We start from the raw sequence: 16,880 nt of genomic DNA, 5'->3' as shown, positions 1-16,880 counted from the left end.
AGCAGTGAAGCCGAGTCAGGGCCAGTGTCAGAGGAGAGCATCAGATCTGATTCGGCTGCAGGGTTTTCAAAATGCATGTGCATGTATATGTGTTAAGTTGCTTCTGTCGTATCCAACTCTTTGCAACCTCATGGACTGTAACCCGCCAGGCTCCTCTGTCTATGGGATTCTCCAGGCAAGAATACTGGAGTGGGTTGCCATCCCCTCCTCCAGGGCAATCTTCTCTGATCCAGGAATTGAACCCGGGTCTCTGGCACTGTGGGGAGATTCTCCAGGAAAGTCCCCTCAAAATGCATATTCCTGCCTCCTACTGCCTTCGCCAGGACAGTGAACCTCTGACCCCAGTGGGCCCAGGGCAGGTGCAAACATGGGCATTTCAAAGCCACCTTGAATGTTGGCAATGGACCCATCCTCCTTCAAAACCTGGTTACTGATAACCTCAAGCCTCATAAACCTGACATCTACCTAGCAGTCAGCGTGTGCCAGACGATGTAAACACACAGTCTCAACCTTCCCTCCACACAGCGCTGGGAAGGAGTCCTGCAAGGATCCCATTTCACAGATGAGCAGACAGCAGGCCAAGTCCACTGTCCAGTTCCAGAGCCCGAGGCCCCAGGCGCTGTGTGAAATGGCTCCCCGAGTCGAGTGGAGGAAGGAGGCCTTTGGGTCAGAAGACCTGGGCTTAAGGCCATGTCCGAGCTCTGCGTGATCCAATCAAGTCACCTGTCAGTCCTCACCTATCAAACGGGCTAATACCCCCCAAACTAAATGGAGGTTTGCAAAGGCTAGCTGAGATGACACCAGTGACAAAAACCCTATACAAATGCTAAGTTAGAGACTTCCCTGGTGGTCCAGTGGCTAAGACTCCTCGCTCTCAAAGCAGGGGCCTGGGTTTGATCCCTGATCAGGGAACTAGATCCCACATGTCACAACTAAGACCCAGTGGGTGTGTGTGCACTCAGTCACTTCGGTCTTGTCTGGCTCTGTGCGACCCCATGGACTGGAGCTCACCAGCTCCTCTGTCCACAGAATTCTCTAGGCAAGAATACTGGAGTGGATTGCCATACCCTTCTCCAGAAGACCCAGGACAGCCAAATGTACATATAATATATACTGGGTTTCCCAGGTGGCGCAGTGGTGAAGAATCCAACTGTCAATGCAAGAGACGCAAGTTTGATCCCTAGGTCGGGAACATCTCCTGTGGGAGAAAATGGCAACCCACTCCAGTATTCTTACCTGGGAAATCTTATGGATAGAGGAACCTGGTGGGTTACACTCTATGGAGCTGCAAAGAGTCAGACATGACTGAGCACATACACACTGCATGTATACACATACACACATAAAAAGCCAACAACAACAAAAAGCAAACGCTAAGTTAATTAATGTAGCGTGCGCCCTGCCCCTGCCCAGCACAGCATCAGGCTGCTGCAGCTGCCAGGAAAACCTGTGCTGCTCCCTCCTCTTGGGAGCTCCAGAGCCCGGCCCTGCAGATAGTACAAGACACACCCAGACGTCTATGCAACACCCACCCCTGCTTGCCCTTATACCCTGAGAAGATAGGTACACAGGTATACAGATGTCCTCTCTGTTGCCCCAACAGAGGAATAAACAGGTTCCGAGAAGTCCAATTACATCAAAGTCAAGACCAGGCTCCTAGCCCCTGGAGCAGAGGTAACAGGGATTGAGGCTCCATGGCCACCTGTGGCCTAAACTGCTCTCGGGCTGCAAGCCTCTTCTTCTGAAGGATTTTCTGAAAAACTTTCTCCTGCTTCCTTGCCTCCTCTGAGAGCAATGGGCTATGAAATACATCTCCTAAGATTACATACTTGAACTTGGCCAAAAAAAACACAGAAGTGGCATTCCAACGGCCAATCCTGCTATGAACTGCATCTATGTTTAGTTAATAAATAAGAAAACCATGAGTGCAATGTACGAGCCACCAGGACAGGAGGACAGTGTATTCAACTGTGGACTGGAACATGTGGTGATTAGTACACAGAAAAATCTAAACATCTTGTAACCTTGAACTTGCATGTTCCTAGCTGGGAACTGCAGTTTCCCCACCTGTGAAGAGAGGCAGCTAGAGGAGCTCGACAGCACTTTCCTCCCAGGAAATTCTGTTTTCCAAGGAAAGGAGATAACCTCTCTATTATGTGGGAGATGGCCATCACCTTTCTATAGGCAGTTTAGGCCAGGAAATACAGGACTGAAGTAGGAAGCATGGTACTGATAACTGAGAGTCACTCAGAAGTTAAAAGACCAAGCTCTCTGAAGCTCTAACTTCAGTGTGTGGAGGATGCAATCTCATTTACAATTATTACTCCAAATACTTGCCAGCAGCATGCACGTGCGTGCATGCTAAATCACTTCAGTTGTGTCCGAATCTTGTTCAACCCTATGGACCAGAGCCTGCCAGGCTCCTCTGTCCATGGAATTCTCCAGGCAAGAATACCGGTGTGGGTGCTGGAGAGGGTGTGGAGAAAAGGGAACCCTCTTACACTGTTGGTGGGAATGCAAACTAGTACAGCCGCTATGGAGAACAGTGTGGAGATTCCTTAAAAAACTGGAAATAGAACTGCCATATGACCCAGGAATCCCATTCCTGGGCATACACACCAAGGAAACTAGATCTGAAAGAGACACGTGCACCCCAATGTTCATCGCAGCACTGTTTATAATTGCCAGGACATGGAAGCAAGTAGATGCCCATCAGCAGACGAATGGATAAGAAAGCTGTGGTACATATACACTACGGAATATTACTCAGCCATTAAAAAGAATTCATTTGAATCAGTTCTAATGAGATGGATGAAACTGGAGCCCATTATACAGAGTGAAGTAAGCCAGAAAGATAAAGACCAATACAGTATACTAACACATATATATGGAATTTTAAAAGATGGTAACAATAACCCTATATGCAAAACAGAAAAAGATACATGGATATACAGAACAGACTTTGGGACTCTGTGGGAGAAGGTGAGGGTGGGATGTTCTGAGAGAATAGCACTGAAACAAGTATACTGTCAAGGGTGAAACAGATCACCAGCCCAGGTTGGATGCATGAGACAAGTGCTCAGGGCTGGTGCACTGGGAAGACCCAGAGGGATCAGATGGGGAGGGAGGGGGGAGGGGGGACCGGGAACACATGTAAATCCACGGCTGATTCATGACAGTGTATGGCAAAACCACTACAATATAGTAATTAGCCTCCAACTAATAAAAATAAATGAAAAAAAAAAAAATACTGGAGTGGGTTGTCGTGCCCTCCTCCAGGGGATCTTCCCAACCCAGGGATCGAACCCACGTCTCTTACATCTCCTGCTTTACCACTAGCACCCACCTTGCTACAAAGTGAGGTGTGGCGGAGGCTTTTTCCAGAGTGTGACAGGCTCATCCAAGAGTCGGGACTGGACAGGCCCATGTCCAGAGTCCAGAGCACCTCTCGCTGCCCCCAGCTCCAGGGTGAGGGGTTCCTACTGGACCTTCTGGGAGACTCACCTTTTGAAGTACGGTTCTGCTAACATCCCCAAAGCTGCAAGCGTGGACGTGGCCAGTCAGAGGGTATGGACCAGAAGCAGGGTTCCCAAGCGAGAGAGGCAGACGTGGGGCACACCCAAGACCAGTCTCGGCACAGCCCCGGCCTGGGCGGGCACTTGGGTGGCAGAGCCGGTTCTGGGAAACCACCGGAGGAAGCAGCTCTGACCCTCTGGCCCCAGCAGGCAAGGGGCAGGAGAAAGGAGCCAGGAGGTGGACACTAGCTGTTGCTGGCACTCTGTCCCTTCCCTGGTGACACATCCACACCTTTGACCTCTGTTTTCTGTTTGCCAGGCAGGGGGAAGAGGAATTTTCTTCAAATCACAGCTCATGAGCTTGGTATTTTTTACAAGAGTGTGTGGGAGTGAAACAAAAGTTCAAAGTGAAGAGGAGTTTTTGCTGAAGTACAAGGGGATGTGCCGGTCCCTTCTATACTCGCCAGCTCCAGCATGTTTCCCACACTCTCTCCTCTGTTCTCTGGGCCTTCTGTACAGACACCCCTATGTGGAGGCAAGTCAAACCCATAATCATCAACTATGACCTGCATTCAACTCCTTGGAGCTAGACGAGGGACAGAACCCCAAGATCGGCTCTGAGACCACATCCCCCCCAAACTCATAGAATCCTTACTCCCATCACCTCGTGAAGTCAATCTTTGGTCCCTGCAATTCAAATGGTGTGTGAGAGCCATCACATATCTGCATGAGAGATTCAATTCCTAAATTTTCAGGAATTTGTCAAGTCAGTTGTTAAACACGGCCCCTATTAAAACTGAATTACATGAATTCAGAATCAAAGAAGCTATATTTAAAAACAAAGATATTAAACACTCAATACTCCCTAATTGATTTACTTCATGTTACTATTATCTATGCTCTTGACATTATTTAACCTACTGCATCTGTTGTTGTTTAGTCACAAAGTCGTGTCCAACTCTTTGCCAGCCCATGGACTGCAGCACACCAGGCTCTTCTGTCCTCCACTCTCGTAGTTTGCTCAAATTCATGTCTACTGCGTCAGTGACGCCATCCAACCATCTCATCCTCTGCCTTCCCCTTCTCCCTTTGCCTTCGATCTTTCCCAGCATCAGGGTCTTTTCCAATGAGTCAGCTCTTCGCATCAGGTTGCCAAAGTACTTTAGTATCAGTCCTTCCAATGAATATTCAGGGTTATTCAATGAATATTCCTTTAGGATTGACTGGTATCTATAAGGTGAAGGTATTCTGTAATGGCGTGCTTGAAACTGGCCGGCGTGGGAACATTTATTTATGCGGCAGATGTTGGCAAATGCTATCAAGCTGGCTCCTGGCCACCAACTGCCACCTCTTCCAGAGGATGGTAAACATTTACCAACACACAACTGCCTGTGCACCAAGCTGTTATTTCCAGCGTGGACTTTCTCCCCCTAAACTCAGTCTCACACAGTCTCACACAGTCAACTGCAATGACACCAACAGCTGGGTGTCTACAAGACGTATCACATTCAAAACAAACTGACTTATCTCCCAAACGCTCCAAACGCAGATCGCCCATCCTCAGTAAACAGAAACTCCCCCCTTCCAGGGGCTCAGGCCAGAGACCTTGGGGCATCCGATGTGACAGCAAGTCCTGTGGTTTCTGTCACCAACATTTACCTAGAATACAACTACTTCTCACCATTCTCGCCACGTTCCATCTCTCCACTCTGGTCCTAGCCACCATCACCTTTGTGTGAAACCACCTCCCTGGCCTCTCATTTCCATCTTTGCCTGAACCCAGGAGTTGGAGTGCTCTGTGGTCAGATCCTGTCCTTCTGTTCGGTGGCCGGCAGGGTCTACACACTCTGGCCTTCCATCTCTTCCCTCTCTGATCTTTTCTCCTACTCTGCCCCTCTCTGGGCTCCAGCCACCCATCCTCCTGCCCCAGGGCCCTTGTACTTGCTGTTCTCACTGCCTGACCTACTTTTCCCTGCAGATGTCCACGTGGCTCACTCCCTCACTAATTTCAATTCTTTGCTGAAATGTCACCTCAGTGAGGCTTTCTCAGCTGACTCTGTAAAAGTGTAAACCTCCAACCCTCATCTCATCCCCTGCTTTATGTCTCCCCATAGTACATATCTGCATGTGATAAGCAGATTTTTTTTATCGTCTATCACCCCTCCCCTCAAGAACCTATAATTAAGTGCCTATGACGACATGGGTTTTTCTGTTTTGTTCACTGACTGCCTATCTTCAGTATCCAAAACAAGGCCTGGGGCTTCCCTAGTGGGACAGTGGATAGGAATCTGCCTGTCAAAGCAGGGGACACAGGGTTCGATCCTTGATTTGGGAAGATTCCACATGCCCACAGGGCAACTAAGCCTGTGCTCCACAACTACTGGGCCCTCTCTCCCTAGAGCTCGTGCTGGGCAACAAGAGAAGGCCCTCGCCCAGCAATGAAGATACAGCACAGCCAAAATCAGTCAGTTAATTAACTTTTTAAAAAAGCGGGGCCTGGCCCACAGAAGGTACGCAATAAACATTTGCTGAATGAACAAATAAATCCCATTTGCCCAAGACCGCTGTCAACTCTGCACGGGCGGCCCTGTGTGGATGCTGAATCTCTAATGGTGACCTCAAGCACTGTGACACAGCACACATTAGCAGCAGCTCACTATCGGAAATGATACTATAAATAATAAAAGAGACATTTAAAGAGCATTTAACTAAATGTAAAACACGGGGCTAAGAGCTTCACATGTGTCACATCATTTAACTCTTGCCACAGCTTATGAGGTAGGTGGCTTCCCAGGCGGCGCAGTGGTAAAGAATCCACCTGCCAATGCAGGAGACATAGGAGATGCAGGTTCGATCCCTGTGTTGGGAAGATCCCCTGGAGAAGGAAATAGCAACCCACTCCAGTATTCTTGCCTGGAAAATTCCACGGGCAGAGGAGCCTGATGGACTATAGTCCATGAACGAGGTCGCCAAGAGTTGGACACAACTGAGCATAGAACAGCATGAGGTAGGGACTATTACTGTACCCATTTTTAGAATGAGAAGAGACGAAACCAAGGTGCAGAGAGAGAAAATAACTTACTCAAGGTCAGGCAGCTTAGAGGTGACAGGACTTGAATCCAGGCAGTCTGGTTCCAGCACCTTCTTCCCACCTACCTCTAAAATGTGTGACATGGAGTCGGAAATGGCAACCCCCTCCAGTATTCTTGCCGTCTTGCCTGGAAAATTCTGTGGACAGGGGAGCCTGGCAGGCTACAGTCCATGGAGTCACAAAGAGTCAGACATGACTGAACACAAACAAGGGTCCACCCTAAATCCAGGGTGATCTCATTTAAACATCCACAATTACATGTGCAAAGATCATTTTTCCAAATAAAGTCACCTTTGCAGGTTCTGGGGTTACAACTTGGGCACACCTTTGGGGGCCACTATTAAACCTGCTGCAATGTGGTAAGCAAAAAAAAAATGTGTGACTACAACCCCAAATGACAAATTTAAAACGCTGTTTTAGAGGAACTTCCATGGTGGAGTGGCTAAGACTCCACAGTACCAATGCAGGGGGCCCAGGTTCCACCCCTGGAAGGAAAACTAGATCCCACATGCTGCAACTAAGAGTTCGGACACTGTGATGAAGACTGAAGATCCTGAGAGCCACAACTAAGACCCAGTGCAGTCAAATAAATATATAAATACACATTTTTCAAAAAGACTAGGAAAAAAAAAAGCCAATAACAACATTGTTTTAGTGGACACAGATTCTGCTCCCTTCCAAGATCAGAATTACAGTGGTCTAAACACTCCCATAAGCGACCCAAACTGGTCAGCAGCTCTGCTTCCTCAGGTCAGGTTGCCCTGACCACCAACTGCTGTGAATGGCCTTGGCCTCCAATGTCCACTCTAACAGTGATTCACTCACCTCACTTCTGACATCATGAGGACACTGCATTTAAGGCTGAGTTGCTGTGTTAAAACCTGAAAGGCCCTTGTTGGGGGAGGGGGAGGCCCTCCTTTCTGGGATCTTAGCTACTTAGTAGCTATGTGACCTTATATACGTTATTTAACCTCTTCCAACCTCAACTACAGATTATACTTAGGCCAAAGGAACTACAGCATGGCAAAGCCTGATGCCATCCACAGGTGGAACATCTGTGCTGCTAGGTATCTGTCTCGTTTCAGACTGTGGCCATGTCTGTGTCATGGGAGACCTCTATAGAGGTGTCCTGGCCCCATGGCTCTCTTCCCCAAGTCACGTGAGAGGCTTGGGAGAAGAGAAGCTAAAGGCAAAGCAGAAAAGGAAAGATACCTATCCGAATGCAGAGTTCCAAAGAATAACAAGGAGAGATAAGAAAGCTGTCCTCAGTGATCAATGCAGAGAAATAGAGGAAAACAATAGGATGGGAAAGACTAGAGATCTCTTCAAGAAAATCAGAGATGCCAAGGAAACATTTCATGCAAAGATGGGCACGACAAAGGACAGAAACAGTATGGACCTAACACAAGCAGAAGATATTAAGAAGAGGTGGCAAGAATACACAGAAGAACTATACAAAAAAGATATTTATGACCCAAATAACCACAATAGGGTGATCACTCATCATCCACAGCCAGACATCCTGGAATGCAAAGTCAAGTGGGCCTTAGGAAGCATCACTCCAAACAAAGCTAGTGGAGGTGATGGAATTCCAGCTGAGTTATTTCAAATCCTAAAAGATGATGCTGTGAAAGTGCTGCACTCAATATGCCAGAATATTTGGAAAACTCAGCAGTGGCCACAGGACTGGAAAAGGTCAGTTTTCATTCCAATCCCAAAGAAAGGCAATGCCAAAGAATGTTCAAGCTACCACACAATTGCACTCATCTCACATGCTGGCAAAGTAATGTTCAAAATTCTCCAAGCTAGGTTTCAACAGTACGTGAACCGAGAACTTGCAGATGTTCAAACTGGATTTAGAAAAGGCAGAGGAACCAGAGATCAAATTGCCAACATCTGCTGGCTCATCAAAAAAGAAAGAAAGTTCCATAAAAACATCTACTTCTGCTTTAACGACTACACCAAAGCAGTTAACTGTGTGGATCACAACAGTGGAAAATTCTTCAAGAGATGGTAATACCAGACCACCTTACCTGCCTCCTGAGAAATCTGTATGCAGGTCAAGAAGCAACAGTTAGAACTGGACATGGAACAATGGACTGGTTCCAAATTAGGAAAGGGGTACATCAAGGCTGTATATTGTCACTATGCTTATTTAACTTATATGCAGAGTACATCATGTGAAATGCCAGGCTGGATGAATCACAAGCTGGAATCATGATTGCCAGGAGAAACATCAATACCTCAGATATGCAGATGACACCACACTTATGGCAAGCAGTGAAGAGGAACTGAAGAGCCTCTTGATGAAAATGAAAGAGGAGAGTGAAGAAGCTGGCTTAAAACTCAACACTCAAAAAACTAAGATCATGGCATCCGGTCCCATCACTTCATTGCAAATAGATGAGGAAACAATGGAAACAGTGACAGACTCTATTTTCTTGGGCTCCAAAATCACTGCAGCCATGAAATTAAAAGACACTTGTTTCTTGGAAGAAAAGCTATGACCAACCTAGACAGCGTATTAAAAAGCAGAGACATTACTCTGCCAACAAAGGTCCATCTAGTCAAAGCTATGGTTTTTCCAGTAGCCATGTATGGATGTGAGAGTTGGATCAAAAAGAAAGCTGAGCACCAAAGAATTGATGCTTTTGAACTGTGGTGTTGCAGAAGACTCTTGAGAGTCCCTTGGACTGCAAGGAGATCAAACCAGTCAATCCTAAAGGAGATCAGTCCTGAATATTCATTGGAAGGACTGATGCTGAAGCTGAAGCTCCAATATTTTGGCCACCTGATATGAAGAACTGACTCACTGGAAAAGGCCTTGATGCTGGGAAAGATTGACGGCAGGAGGAGAAGGGGACGACAGAAGATAAGATGGCTGGATGGCATCACCAACTCGATGGACATGAATTTGAGCAAGCTCCAGGAGTTGGTGATGGACAAAGAAGGCTGGCGTGCTGCAGCCCATGGGGTTGCAGAGTCTGACACGATTAACTAACCAACCTCAACCACAGAGTGGGCAAACAAGTTAATAAGAAACACAAAAGGAGACAACCCATACAAAGCACCTGGCACGATGCTTCGTATATAGTAAGCGTCCAAGAACTGTTAGCCACTGTCATTATTAAACCAAGAGCATCATGAATAAAGTGGCGTTTCTTGCTTGTCTCTTGGAGCTGCTGGGAAACCAACTGACTTCACACAGCAGGAAAAAATGCCAACGAACAGCTCACTGACAACTTTGTGAACTTCCAGTCATACTGATGAAAAATCAAAGGGCTATAAAGCTGAGAGGGCTTCCCAGGTGGCTCAGCAGTAAAGAATCTGCCTGCTAATGCAGGAGATATGGGTTCAATCCCTGGGTCAGGAAGATCCCCTGGAGAAGGAAATGGCAACCCACTCCAGTATTCTCGCCTAGGAAATCCCGTGGACAGAGGAGCCTGGTAGGCTAGAGTCCACGGGGTCACAACGAGTTGGACGTGACTTAGCAACTAAATAGCATCAGTGGCATAAACCTGAGATGGTTAAAGAAGTCTCCACCCCAGTCCATAAGGGGTTTATAATCCAGGCCAAAGAATACAGCAGTAGAGTAAGTCTCTAACTCTGCAGTCCTGGGACTTTCACTTAACTATTCAGGGCCTTGTCTCCAGCTGTAAGATGGGTAGCATTCACCTCATTTTAATGTCTGGCCAAAAGAAAAAAAAACAAACCCAGATCGTGGCTGTGAAAATACTCTGGGAGGCAATGCTGGTAAGAGGTCTCGTAGACAAAGAGCCACCCAACTCCCAGTTCAGGGTAACAGAAAGCAAAACCAGACTTCCTGCTCTGCCTGTGGGTTAGGGACTGGCGGAATCCATGGTGAAATCTGGCAACAAGCAATGACATTTTCCCTTGTTCAAATTCCATCAATAAAATGAGAAGTGGGTAAGGACTTCCCTGGTGGCCCAGTGGCTAAGCCTCCATGCTCCCAATGCAGAAGGCCAGGGTTCCCTCTCTGGTCAGGGAACTAGATCCCACATGCCATGACTAAAGATATAGCATGCTTCAACTAAGACCTGATGCAGTCAAATAAATATTTTTTTAAGAAAATGAGAAGTGGATTAGCCACAGATGACCAAAGATGCCTCTTGGTTTCCCTTTGCCCACAGATGTGACAGTTTCCCCTTTAAAGGGCCTAAAACCATCCCACAATAGTAAATTTTATTAGTCTTTGGATAAAATAACTTGAATGTCTGCCTGGAGTGTTTATCTGCTGAGCAGCTATGTACCTCAAAGAAAGGGTTACATAAAAAAAAAAAACACTGCCTAAAAGTGAGCTCTGCTCATGCCAAACACTGAGCATTTTCCTCTCAGGTGCTCCTAAAATTTGCCAGATTAGCCTCCTAAGCTCAAACACTCTATGCATCACTAGAGTACGTACTAATGTGTCTGACTCTCTTATGACCCCATGGCAGTAGCCCACCAGGTTCCTCTGTCCATGGGACTTCCCAGGCAAGAATACTGGAGTGGGTTGCCATTTCCACCTTCAGGGGATCTTCCCCACCCAGGGATCAAACCGGTGTCTCCTGCATTGGCAAGTGGATTCTTCACCACTGAGCCACCTGGGAAGCCCCAGTTAGTGTAAAACATAGCTTAAAATACACCCAGTCTTTGAAGGTTTCCTGCGTTGACTACCTTTCAGGAGCCACAGGCCTGCCTAGGGGACAGTGGGGTGGGTGGGCAAGGAATTTCAGCTTATGACTTCTCCAGAAGTTCTCACTTCCGTTTAAACACTCAAGTTTGAGTGCCCTGATTCTCAGAGACCCAGACAGGTCTGCTTCTGGAAAACCATTCATTGGATGGATGTATTTGAAATGCTGATGGAAACCTGAGCGCTAGTGCCAAAGATTAAGACGATCCCCAAGGGAGGTGGGAGTTTTGGGGGGGGGGGGGGCGGGGGCTCCAATTCCTCCTCTTACTGAACTGAATTCCAGAAAGTCCAGGAAAAGGAGACGCCGCTGGCCCCTCCGGACCAGCCTCGACGGGGCCTGGCTGCCTCCAGCCAACCCGCCACCACGCAGCACTGCCACGCCAAGGCATCTGAGGAACAGGAAGTGAATAATTTATTTTGCGGAAGGAACGCGGGGAAGAGAATTGGGGCAGGTGGGTGGTGGCTGGGGTGACTCTTCCCAATCAAACGCCCGAAGATTTTACAGCCACGCGGGGCTGGACTCCGGGGCCTGCGGGTTCGCAGGGGCGGGAGCGCGCAGCCGCCATCCGGCTGTAAAAGACTCCTCCTGCGGCCCAAGAAGCCGGAGAGAAAGCGGGGGAGGCAGCTTACTTCATCACGCCCGTCAGAGCCGGCCGCTTCTCCGGGAAACGTCGGGGGCGGAGCGGGCCGCGCGGTGCTGCTGGCCGGGCTCAGGCCAGGTCGGGGCCCGGCGCATTCTCTTCCGCCCGCCCGGCCAGCCCCGACAGGTGCGCGTCACGCGGCCCCGCGCCTAACGCGCACTCGGGTTTCGCCAGCGACGCCGGGGGCGGCGAGCGGGGGATGGGGGGCGAGGCCGAGTCCGGCCCGACCGCCCGGTCCCGGCCCAACCCGAGACACGTCAGTGTCCGAGAGCGCGGCTGACCCTCTGGGCCTGGGCGTCAAACCCCTGCGGCCTCGGCGCGCGCGCAGTGGGGCCCAGGCCCTGGGACGCGCGCGCGCAATAGGGCCGGGCCAGGGGCGCGCGGAGAGGGGCCCCCGGGCCTAGGACGCGCGCGCGCGCAGCAGGACCGGGCGAGGGGCGCGCGCAGTGGGACTGAGCCGGGGCTGGCGGCGGAGGCGGAGACGCAGGCGAGACCACGCCCCCTAGCTCGGGTCGCTAGGGGTTGGCGGGCGGGCCCCTCTCAAATGTTTCCCTGGTTCGCGGGGATGAGCTGGTCTTAAGAGCGAAGTGAGCGGGCCTTTTTCTGCGTCTCTGGAATCTCTCCTGCGTCGCAGGGGCCGGGCCGCCTTCTTGGACACGGGAGGGCCGAGGGAAGTCGTTGTGTCGTGGAGCCGAGTTGCTGGCTCCTCGTCAGATTCTGGCACAAGCCGTGGGACCTAGAACTTAGCACTTGACCTTAGGCCTCGCATTTCTCCATCTGTAGAAGGAGCAGCATGGTGCCCCGCATTTTTAATCTCCAGAAGTGATTTAGGGGTGGGAGAACAGGCTGCCTACGCTCGTGTGACCTTGAAGACACTGCGTGCTGCGTGCTAAGTCACTTCAGTCGTGTCCAACTCTTTGCGACCCTATGGACTGTTGCCCACTAGGCTCTTCTGTCCATGGGATTCTCCAGGCAAGAATGGACTGGCAACCCTGGACTGGGTTGCCATGCCCTCCTAGGGGATCTTCTCGACCCAGGAATCGAACCCGCGTCTTCTGCAGCGTCTGCATTTCAGGCGGATTCTTTACTGCTGAGCCATCCACCTGTGATAAGTGCTCAGCAAGTGGTAGCTTGCACCTCTGGGGCTTTATTAGCAAGACAGTGGAGGGGAAGAAGACCTTATCTGTAGGATGATGGGGTGATGATAAAGGAGATGACCGGTGAGCCGCCTCTCAGCACTCAGTGGATGGTATGCCAGTCCTTTGCCCCATTCTTCGCCATGATCGCACTGTGCCTACCCTCACCCTCACCTTGGTGATCACTTTTCTCCCAGCTCTACACTGCTGCTAGTGCCCCAGTGGGGCCATGGCCATCAGAAAAGCAGCTGCTTCTTCCTACTTCTCAGCTGACCCTGGGTGACCTTGAGTTAATGCAGGACCACCTCCTGGACATAGCTCCCCCATCCCATGCCCATTCCTGAGCATTTTAACTCTTTCCCTTCTTCAGACCCACCTTTCTCCCATCCCAGACACAGGAGAATACCTGGTCACCTGTGCTGAGGAGTGTGGGACCACCCAAGAGGGGGCATTCTGACCAGAAAAGAAAAAAAAACTTTTAGTAGCTTTTTATTTCATGAAGGTTCCACTAGAGGTAGGAATGTCAGGAACTAGCAGAAGGAACTTGGCAGTGGCCAGCAGGACTAAGGAGGGCCAATAGGCATGATTACCACACAGGATATTAGGCAAGAGGGTTCCAGGAAGGCTGGGGAGCCAAGGGGGGCTGGGCTCCATGGTCACCAGGGCCAGGGGCCATCTGGGGGCCTGCAGGGAGCTGCCGTATGTCAGCGAAGACTTGGCCATGCTGGGTGGGAACTGTGGGGAGAGTTAAGGAGCCAGGTCCCTGCCAGGCTGCCTCCACAGCTGGAAGTGGGTAGGAGGGTCTAGGGCAGGGGCCAGCCAGATCATATTGGACAATGCCAGGACTCAGTCAAGAGCTCTTCCCACATTCATGGCCCTGGGCGCACTGTGCACTCACATACCATGTAAACCCAAGCCAAAGGAGGTACAGATGGAAGAAGGCAGGCGCCCAGAGACAGGGATGAACAGAGGGGCCGTTTCCCAGATCCCTGTACAGATATCATGAGAATGATCTTCAGTTACCTCTAGAACATCTTTAAAAACATCCCATGGGCTTCCCTGGTAGTCCAGTGGTTGAGAATCCACCTGTCAATGCAGGGGACATGGGTTTGATCCCTGGTCGGGAAACTAAGATCCCACATGCGACGGGACAACTGAGCCCACGTGATCTAGAACCCAAGTTCTGCAACAAGAGAAGGCACCGCAATGGAAAGCCTGAGCACTGCAACTAGGGAGTAGGCCCTGCTCACTGCAACTAGAGAAAGCCTGCATGCAGCAGTGAAGACCCGGCACAGCCAATAATAAATAAATTCATTAAATAAAATTAAAAAAATTTAAATAAATGAAAACAACCCAAAGCCAAGTCACCTATAAGCAGCTTATTAAGAAAATGCTTGTGTCCACATAGGTGTCAGTGGGGTGGATCAGGGGAGTAACATGAAGTGAGTCTAGAGCGTCACAGCACTTCTCCCTAATGAGAGAAATACTTCCACACCCACACATAGTTGAGATGTTTTCATTTCTCTGCCCTCCTCCCTATCTTGGAGTCCTATCTCAGTCTCCTCCTGACTCTGTTCCTCCTAATCTGATCTGAACCATTACTTTGCTTTCTTTCCATCATGAAAACAATTTGGTCCCAGGATGCTTTCAAACTGTAGTGCTGGAGAAGACTCTTGAGAATCCCTTGGACAGCAAGGAGATCAAACCAGGCAATCCTAAAGGAAATCAACCCTGCATATTCATTGGAAGGACTGATTCTGAATACTTTGGTCACCTGATGCAAAAAGCCAACTCATTGGAAAAGACCCCTGATGCTGGGAAAGATTGAGGGCAGGAGAAGGGGGTGACAGGATGAGATGTTTGGATGGGATCACCAACTCAATGGACATGAGTCTGAGCAAACTCCAGGAGGTAGTGAAGGACAGGGAAGCCTGGCATGGTGCGGTCCATGGGGTCACAAAGAATCAGACATGACTTAGCGACTGAACAACAACAAGGTGTGAGAGTATGGCTCCCCAAACCAAAAATCTCAAACTTTGTCCATGGGACTTTGTGATGAGCTTCAGCACCTTGGGATACCTGAAGCTTTTCTCGCTTCTGTGCTAACAGCAGCTGCAAGGCCACATGACAAGATACTCCACATCCTAAGGGACCAGGTGTACCCAAAATTCTCTGAAGGAAGCCAGAATAAAGGAATGATGCCCCATGGAGGGGAGGGTGTCCTGGGACCCAAACTGTGTCTGCCAAGGAGCGCCCTGGAGCTCTGTTTGAGTTTTGTGTGGTTTTTTTTTTTACTTTCTAAACTGTGGGGTAGGCAGAAGTCAGGGTTAATTCACCCTGCTTCCCAGATGTGGAAACTGAGACCTGGAGAGATGAATGACTCACCAGAGAGGGCAGAGGAGTTAGAAATAAAATCATGTTACAGTTTCTATTTTGGGGCAGCAGTCACTAAGTGAGCTCTACTCCTTCAGTCTTTGCATGGGGTAGGGAGGAAAGAACAGGTGTTGTGGATTTTCAGCCATGAGTATACCTTTTCCTCCCCAGTCATGAGAAAGACTGGCACTCTTTTCTTGTTTTAAATATTGGCTTGTTAAAGTCTACATAAAGTAACAGATATATGTTGGTTTTCTATTGCGGCCATAACAATTGACTACCATTTAGTGGCTTAAACAAAACAAATATGTTATCTTACAGTCCTGTAGGCCAGAAGTCTGATGTGGATCTCACTGGGCTAAAACCAAAGAGTTGCAGTGCTGTGTGCCTTTTATGAGGAGCCCTTTTCTTGTTCATTTGGGTGCAGAAATCAGATCCTTGTGGTTTTAGGACTGAGATTCCTGGTGCCTTGGTGATTGTCAGCTGAGGACCATTCCTAGCTTCTAAAGACTTGCACATTCCCTAGCTTATGACCCCTTTCCTCAGTCTTCAAAGCCAGCAATGGCAGGTCAAGTGCTTAGCATCTCTCATCCTTACTGTCAGGTTCATTTCTTTGATGGATCTGGGATCGGACTTCTGCTTTTAAGGATTCATATGATTAGTCAGCTCATTTGTGTAAACCAGGATCGTCTCCCTCAACTCAGAGTCCATAACTTTAATCATACCTGCAAAGTCCTTTTCACCATATAAGGTGGCATACTCACAGACTCCACACATTGGGGCCTAGACAGCTTTAGAGAGTCATAATTCTGCCTACCACAAATTAAGAATTCACAGATTCTCAAACCCTCTTGATTTTCCAGGATTTTCATCACATGATTTTTTTGGTAACAGTTTTACTGTGATATAATTCGCATGCTACACAATTCATCCATTTAAAGTGTACAGTTAATTGTTTTTTAATATAGCCACAGAGTTGTGCACCCATCACCACATCAATTAAGAACATTTTAATCACCCCAACAGGAAACGATGTACCTGTTGGTACTGACTCCCTATTTCCCCTCAATTCTCTCGGCCCTAGGGAACCCCTTGAGTGAAGGGGGCAAACTAAGCTGAGTCTTTTTGTTTTGTTAACTTTAGTCATGCCATGTGGCACAGCTTGCGGGATCCCAGTTACCCAACCAGGCCACGGCAGTAACAGCACCAAATCCTAACCATTAGGCCACCAGGGAACTCACGGGGGAATACCAGCAGGGCTCCTACTGCCTAAACCCAGATCTCAGGGGCATAAAAAATCCCAAAGCTTGTTTCAAGGCTGCCAGGGAACAGGGAGGCCAAGGGAAAGGAAGAGAGAAGATTGGGAAGCAGCTGGTTTGAATAGGAACCAGGGCAGGGAACCTTGAGTAATGAATTGAGAAGCACCTGTAC

At 49.0% G+C, this 16,880-nt stretch overlaps 1 protein-coding gene across 5 annotated transcripts in view; it reads right to left on the bottom strand.

Moving 5' to 3' along the window:
* The window catches only part of H6PD (hexose-6-phosphate dehydrogenase/glucose 1-dehydrogenase), a 35,471-nt gene extending 23,045 nt beyond the window's left edge, over positions 1-12,426 (bottom strand). For 3 of the 5 annotated variants that reach the window (XM_043486315.1, XM_043486316.1, XM_043486314.1), the window contains exon 1: positions 11,930-12,425. Coding sequence is in view for 2 of the 5 variants with exons in the window: in XM_043486314.1 (XP_043342249.1) it covers positions 11,930-11,934 (5 nt within the window). In the remaining 3 variants the exon portion in view is untranslated. Of the gene's footprint in view, positions 1-3,504; positions 3,775-11,929 lie in introns of those variants that run through there. The other 2 variants (XM_043486317.1, XM_043486313.1) reach the window with 2 other exon arrangements.
* Positions 12,427-16,880: the final 4,454 nt, after the last annotated feature.

The sequence above is a fragment of the Cervus canadensis genome, chromosome 13, assembly GCF_019320065.1.
Source record: "Cervus canadensis isolate Bull #8, Minnesota chromosome 13, ASM1932006v1, whole genome shotgun sequence".
Taxonomy (NCBI): domain Eukaryota; kingdom Metazoa; phylum Chordata; class Mammalia; order Artiodactyla; family Cervidae; genus Cervus; species Cervus canadensis.
The sequence above is the reverse complement of the archived record's forward strand: the minus strand, read 5'-3'. Positions and strand labels throughout refer to the sequence as shown.